The 7,776-nt window shown below is 33.7% G+C and overlaps 1 protein-coding gene across 1 annotated transcript; it reads right to left on the reverse strand.

Annotated features, from left to right (window-relative positions):
- Positions 1 to 706: 706 nt before the first annotated feature.
- LOC114285927 (uncharacterized) lies at positions 707 to 3,619 on the reverse strand. The gene is made up of 3 exons (XM_028229018.2): positions 3,186 to 3,619; positions 2,687 to 3,078; positions 707 to 2,127 (listed from the first exon to the last, which is right to left on the reverse strand). Exons 1-3 carry the CDS (start codon positions 3,276 to 3,278, stop codon positions 918 to 920), a joined length of 1,695 nt encoding a protein of 564 aa, XP_028084819.2. The 5' UTR covers positions 3,279 to 3,619; the 3' UTR covers positions 707 to 917.
- Between the last annotated feature and the right edge of the window lie 4,157 nt (positions 3,620 to 7,776).

Below are 7,776 nucleotides of genomic sequence, written 5' to 3' on the forward strand. Positions count from 1 at the left end.
ACACACCATCTCACAAAATGTATATACACACTACTATCTTTTTGCATAATAAAAGGATTATTTGAAATGATTAGATTATTTATCTTTTTATAAAAAAATATATAAAAAATTAGAGAGAAGTTGTGATAAAAAAAAAATAAAAAGATAAATTATTTTATATATGCTAAACTTGACCAAAATGTACATACACGCCATTATCTTTCTGCATAAAAGTGACAATGAATTCACCCTCCGGGTCCCCCCTCTTCCATTATCTTTCTCCACACAAAAATATTGAATAGGAATCCTCTATACTTTTAATTTCTAATGTTTAAATTGTATTAATTTTGCTTAAAATTATAAATAGTGTTTCAATTTGACCACTTAATCAAATTCCATCAATAGACATTATAAAATTAGGAATAAATGTGTAATTTTAAAAACTAAAATAATATTGATTACATATTTTCACAACTAAAAATGCCTTGTTTTAAGTGAGTTTTCACATTTATTTTCAATTTTAACGTGCTTACAATTAGATATTTAAAGTAAATTTTCGTATTTATTTCTGACTTTAACCGTACCTAGTTAGAGAGATAATTAAATTAAAATATTTATATACATTAAAGATAAAATTGATTCAATTTAAACATTGAGGATTAAAATGACACAAAAAACAAATTTTAAAGACTAAAAATGTAATTAACCGTAAAGCAAGAAGCTCCAATGAGAAAATGACTCCAAATTTAAAATCCAAAACAATAAAGCAAAAAAAGATTGGCAGTTCTGAATTAACTCTGTACATTGGATGGGGATTGAGAGAGAAAATGGGTTACAAAATTTTCCGAGCAAGGATTACAAAATTTTCTTTTTGTACAAACAAACACTAACAAATCAGATTCTCCCGCCGGTAAAGACTGATCAAGATCATTGAAACATCAGCAGCTTAATGCCTCAAACTTCACTGGAATCGGACGGTTAAACCCAACTTGAGATAGCAAATCCCCAACTGCTGCAATGTCCCTACAAAACACTCCTTGAAACACTGTCGTCGTCGTCGCTTTGTTTTCGATCTGATTATTCGAAGAAACTGTACTCAATTCAGCTTCCAATTTAATCTGTTGTTGTTGTTGTTCATTGCGACTTTGTTGAACTTGCATTGCAGTAGCAGCTGCTTGCAAAGCAATTGCAGCCTTCTTTCTCTGTTTCTCCGCAGCTTCTTCGTCCATGATCGTCGTCATTACACTCGTATATCCCTTCTGAATCAATCTATATAGCAACAATGCTGACATTTTCGCTCTGTCTCTCACCGAATCAGCATCACGATCATTTGCAAATTCACATCTATCAATGAAATTGGTAGCTTTATCAGGCTTATGCCGCAATGTGAGCAACAAATGAGCTCTCTCCAACTCCGATCGCGAACACCCTCTTCTCAGCCCAATCAATTGATAGTAATCTACATTCCCAGTTTCGCCCGACGCAACTCTCTGTTTCAGTTGCTGAATCTTGGTGGCTAAAGTACAGAGGTTTCCAGGAATTTCTCGGTACCTCACGTTGTGTCGCTTCCAGGCCGGACCGGGGAGTTTTCGATCGCGTAGGATCGTGTTGTACAGAAGTTTCAAGTGTTCGAGATCGTGAAGAGAGTCTGGTAAGCACCGGATTGTTTCAAAGAGTGAAGCTCTGGTACTGAGGGCTTCAATGGAGGCTGGGTCTAAAGCTAATGTCCGATTACAATCCGCAATTGACTCAGCGATTCGACCCGCGGATTTATATGCCGATGCCCTATGGATGTAGCATTCGGCGAGGAACCCCTGAGGGGCTCCTCGCCGGCCATCGACGATCTTCGAGAAATGTCTGATGGCTTCGGAGTAGAGTCCAGCGTCGAGGGCGGCGATAGCGGCCGTCTTGCGGCGGAGGAGGAGCTTGATGTGGCCGAGCAACTGGATTATGCTCTCGGACTCGGTCTTTGGAGGGGTTTGGGGTTGGTTGGGGAGAGTGATGATTTCGCCGGAGAAGCTGTCCTCCGACCAGCAGATGCTTTCGCGGCGGAATGCGGCAGTGGCGAGGCGTTTTCCGGTCTGGAGTAGGAGCATGGCATCCTCCATTAGACCCAGGTGGCAGCATGCTTGACCCAGAACCGAGTACCTATACGCAGAGTGAGAAACTCAGCGAGTCGACTCAAATTGATTGTTTCAAAAACCCAATCAAATCGTTGACTATTTAACAACAACCACCACCCACGAAATTGTTGACTTTTCTGTTCTTCTCGAAATTACGAAAATTTTAGGAAATTCTAGGCGTTTATTTTGCGTAATCTCTAAGCTAATTCCATTGACTAAATAAAATTTAAAATAAATTACAAATCCATCATTTAAAATATAAATGATATTTTAAAAATTATAAATATTTTTTTATCAAAATTTTATATTTAAAAAAAAATAAAATTCTTAACTGTTGTGCTCTTTTTTATAATAACAAAATTTATAAATTATTAATTAAAATATAATATTTTTTATATTATTAAAAATTATTAATTAAATTAGCAATTTAACAATGAAAAAATTATTTATTATGCTATTACAAACTTAAAAATGCAGAATCTAATTTTTAAAATTAAAAAGCTACTATATATGTATTTCTAATTTATTGTTATTTAAAAAAAAAAAAAAAAACTGAAAGATAACAGAATAGAGAAGAGAATTACCTCCATTGCCCTTCCTGGTCGACTTTTTTACAGAGGCCGGCCATGACTTTCTTCTTCAAATCGGAGACAGAGAAGCACTTGAAAGAAGGACGATCACTCTGCGGCGAGAGAAGTTGCTCTTTCGAAAGCTGCTGAGAAGAGTTATCGGAGGAGATAGAAGACGAGGAGTCATCGGAGGCGATTTTGCTGCTCGGAATGTAGTCCTGTAGCAAATCAGCCACGTCCTTGAATCGCCGGAGATGAAGAAGCGAACGAGCTTTGAGTTCGAGAGCGAGCTCGAAGCGAGGGGAGAGCGCTAAAGCCGCGTCGAGAAGGCTCAGAGCCGATGCGATCTCGCTCTGTTCTTGAGTCGCAATCAGGATTCTCGCATCTTTGATATATTTATCTACGATCTGTGCAAAAATACATAAATGTTAGGGATTGAATGCAAATCACGAAACGAAATGTAACGATTTGATCATCATCCTCATCATCATCATCATCAAGGTGTTTGAAATACCTTTCTGTTGCTAAGCCACCAATAATGCTTCTTTTCTCCACCCGCCAAAGATGGAGATGTTGCTGCCATTGTTGTTGCACAGGGATCTAACATCAACCTTACACACACACTCTCTCTCTCTCTCTATATATGTATTTGTAAGTATAGAGAGAGAAAGAGAGAGAGAGAGAGAGAGAGAAGAGGGGAATGGTTTTAAGGGAAGAGGAGGAGTGTGGTGGTGGTGCGGTGGTGGTGGGAGAGAACAAACCACCGCAAAAGCAAATGCCAGCTTTCAACTGAGAGAAACGCTATTGATCCTTCAGCTTCATCGCTGGCACTACAGACTTTCTCTCTCTAGAGTCGAGAGGCTATGGTCTACGGCTGTACCCTTCAATGAACCAAACTTTCCACACTGCCACATTTAAGAGAAGCTGATAAATTATAGTAGATTGCACAAATGGTCCTAAAATATAGTTCATATTTTATTTTGATATATAGGCCTATTTTGAGAAGTGAGTTATAATCTACTTCTTATATTATAATTTATTTATTTTTTCTCATAAAAAAATGAAAAAATTGGTCTAAGGTCCCTCTCCTACTTTTCGTAATGGAAGAGATCCACAAAATGATTTTTTGATGTCTAAGGTCCCTAAACATATATCAGAGAAATTTGACTGGGTTTGATCCTCTTCCTCAAAACCTCATTCCCCGATTCTTCTCTCTCTAGCAGAACCTTGCAATCTCTTTCTCTTCCTTTTTTTTTTTTTTTGTTTTTTCTCTGTACTTTCTAGATCTCTCAACCTGATTTCATGGATCTATAAACCCATCCACCTGCATTGTTGTCTTTCGTCTAGGGCTTACGAGCCATATGTTTCGTTCGCAATTCTCGTTCTTTCGAAGCCATGCAATTGCTTGCTTCGAGCAAAGGAGTTGATTATCAACTCTGCCGCTGCTGCCAACAGGAGGTACACCGGAACCCTAGAAACATTCGTTGAGACTCCGGCGAGGCATTCGAGCTTGGCGGTCTTTGTTTCTGATGATGGTGTGTTTGAATTTTGTTGTGAAGAATAGAGAAGATGCGAACTCTAATAGCAATAGAGGAAACTGACACAAACTCCACTTGAAAACAGATTTTGTCCAATGAATTCCTTAAAACATATGTTTGTTTTGAGAGAAGTAGGTGACTTAACAGGATCATACATTTGTTTAATCAAGTTTGTACTCTAAGGAAGCTTGTACTGTCAATATGTAAGTCTGGATTTTCACATTGTGAAGTCGTGGTGAATTGGTTGCAATTTGGTCTTCGGCTAACATCAATGAAAGGATAAAATTAACCAAATCTGATTGTTCCCAGGTAAAGTATGTAGGAAAGTCCAAAGGCACATTGTTTCTGGAACTTGCTAACATTGTCAGTATAATGCTTTCAAGTGGAATTTAGCACATTTTTTTTATTACTTGCACCTTTTTTTATTACTTTCAAGTTCAAAATTTCTCTGAATCCAGATAAATGTGCTAACAGTGTTGAATATAATATTTCCTACAAACCAGATTAATTGTGTGCTAACAGTGTTGAATTTCTCTGGATTTGGCAATTTTCTCTGGATTTGACAATTTGCTCTGAATCGAATTTTCTATAAATTTGATAATTTTCTCTGGATTTGGCAATTTTCTCTGCGTTAGAGTGAGATTTTCTCTGAGTTTGAGTGAATTTCTCTGGTTTTGGGGGGAATTTTCTCTAGATTTAAGTTCTAGAATTTTCCTTCACTGCAACAAGGGCTTTGCTCTCAACTTCTAAAGGATTAGTTTTAAAGGATTTCCATGGTACTGGTCTAGTTATGTTGTTGGTCAGTGATTCAAGAAAAGAGTCCTCCCAGGAATTTCTCTGGGTTGATCCAGAGAATTTCTCTGGTTTCAACCCAGAGAAAATTCAGTTCAACACCAACCTCAACACCACGCGCAAGCATGGCAGCAAGCTTCTGATCAATTCTCTCTCTCTCTGCAGTGTCGGATTTGAAAAATATATACATATGCATGGACCAGCTTGAGCAAGAATTGGTATCTCTACCAGTTTCTTCTCCTGATGAAGTTCCATCTTCAATGAAGGATGGTTTTTCAGCTCTTCCACCTGAAGTCTCCGATGTTGGGAATCTAGGGAGTGAGATACCTGGTCTGGATTCAGCTGTTCACAGTAATGAAGTTCCATCTTCAATGGGAATTCTTCTGATAATGGAAAGTATGTATATAATATTGTACTGTTGCCTTTCTTCTTCACCTTTGAGAAGCAAGGAAGTGAGTTGAGGTAGGGGAATCCTTATGTTCAAAAAAAAAAAAAAGGGCAGAGAAATTTACAGTGGGAAGTTTAGGAAAGTTCAGAAAATTTCTCTGGAAAGTCCAGAGAAATTCTTCCCAGAATTTCTCTGGACCAATTTTCTCTGACTTGAATTTTCTCTGGATTGATGTTGAGGGACCTTAGACATCATGAAAATATTTGATGTCCTTTCTACTATAAAATCATAATATCAGGGACCTTAAAAAAAATACCCCTAAAAAAATTATTTATAAATTATTTATAAGTAGTTTTTCACTAAAAAAATTAATTATAATCATCTTCCTAAAATAACTTATAATATTTTAATTTATTTTAATTACATATTTGAATTTCACACAATTTTTGTTTGGGATGAAATAATTTAGCCTCGCTAAAAAAAATTATATTTAAAATAAGTTTTGATTTTTTTTTTTACAATTGATTTGATAGATATAAGAGAAAAAATAAAATAATTATAATTTTAATGTGATATTTTTTTGTTTTATTAAATAATTTGTCTATTATGTCTTTATTGACAAATTTAACCAAAAACATCTCATGCCAAACTTAAAACTCTTTTGGAATGTCAACAATTTAAAAATAAATGTTTGTAATCAATTAAAAAAATTGAAAAATTCAACTTTTTCACTAGTACCAAAAAAAAAAAAAAAAAAACTCTTTTAACTGCTTGAACAAATTAATTTTTTTAACTTCTAAAAATTCAGAAAAAAATTATTTGTCTTGCCGAACAACGTATTAATGTAGTCCATATTCTTTAGAATATACAAAAAAAATATTCACTTCTACGTCATATTAAAATTTAAAAGTTTTAAAAGAAATTAATCTGAGCCAAATAAAATGCATATTCAAATATTTCACTTTATTATTAACATTTGTGTACAGAGCGGGTTTGACTGATAATATTTTGTATAAATAATGTTGTTAAAATATTTTTAATGTAATGCTTTTTATTATTTGATCACATAATACTTTTCATATGTTTTTTAAAAAAACAATGAGTAAATTACATTGATTTGATCTAATTACATCTCATTTCTTGACATTTTTGAAATTACATTTTTATCGTTGTGGTTATTAGTCTCATTTCATAAATCCGCCTAATTATATAAAAAGCAATAACTCTTAATAGAAAAATAGAGAAAGTTATATTGAAAAAAAAAAGTAAAGCAAAGAAAAGGAGAAAAAAAATAGAGAAACTAAAACAAAGCAAAACAAGAAAAAAGAAAATGAATGAATTCAATATTTTTATTCTGTTTAAATAATTACAATGACAGGAGGATTAGTGTAATTTTTTAAATGTCAAGAGATAATATGTATTAAACCTTCTCAGCAAGTGTAAATGTAATTTATTCAAAATTAATTAAGCGAACGTATGAAGTTTAGAGATGCACTCTAAAAAAACCTAAAAATTATAGATTAAAATAAAATAAATGTTATAATTCAGGGACCAATTGTGTAAATTATCTTTGGTAAAATAGTTTTATAGATGACCGGGTTTTAGCAGTCAATAGGCCCATTTGAAACGGCTATAGCCGGTGAAACTGTCACGGGTTGCTCTGGTTCAACTACCGGAGGGAAAAGATTATTATTATTACCTAAAAAAAAGAAGACGCCAGCAAATTGCCCAAAAAGAAAGTAATTACAACTTACTACTACTCTGTACAGTTTTACAAATATGCCCTTCTTGTCTTAAAAGTCAATTTACCCTCCAACTTATAAAATTAAAATATTTTTAACACAAATGAAAAAGATGGTTAATTACATTACAAATTGACTAATAACAAACCCCGGATTTCGTTTTGACCAAAAATAACTAACATTATGGAAGCTTGCGGATCAGTTTTTGATGATTTGATTTGTGATTTAGATTTATTCGCATATTTATGATTTGAAAAAAATTAAATCCGTGATCGCCCGCAATGCAAATTACTATTTGTGCGAATATGATCCACGAATGTGCGGATGATTTGTGTATTGAACTTTTTTCTTTAAAATTTTATTTTTTGACTTGTTTTTTCTCATTTAAATTTTTTTATTTTGATTGTGAAAGATTCAACACTATCCTCCATTAAAATTAGATTACAAAAAATTAGAATGAAAATTAAATAAAAACTGATATAGAACAAAAAATCACATAATTAGATTTGTAAAAAAAAAAAAAAAAAATTCAATTGGATAATAAGTATTTTAAACAATGCAGTTTGTAATATTATTATAATGTTATAATGTTATAGCCTACACGTTTGATAATCAGATTAAATTGAGTGAGAGAAGAGAATATTA

The sequence above is a fragment of the Camellia sinensis genome, chromosome 12, assembly GCF_055761805.1.
Source record: "Camellia sinensis isolate YWXY chromosome 12, ASM5576180v1, whole genome shotgun sequence".
In the NCBI taxonomy this organism is placed as follows: Eukaryota; Viridiplantae; Streptophyta; class Magnoliopsida; order Ericales; family Theaceae; genus Camellia; species Camellia sinensis.

What these genes read in the sequence shown, in the direction of transcription:
- LOC114285927 (XM_028229018.2), bottom strand. Translation starts at nt 3,278, where the DNA reads ATGTTAGATCCCTGTGCAACAACAATGGCAGCAACATCTCCATCTTTG. An exon ending in GGTGGCTTAGCAACAGAAAG is followed by an intron (nt 3,079 to 3,185) that starts GTATTTCAAACA and finishes ATTTTTGCACAG; the next exon opens with ATCGTAGATAAATATATCAA. An exon ending in GACCAGGAAGGGCAATGGAG is followed by an intron (nt 2,128 to 2,686) that starts GTAATTCTCTTC and finishes CTCTGCGTATAG; the next exon opens with GTACTCGGTTCTGGGTCAAG.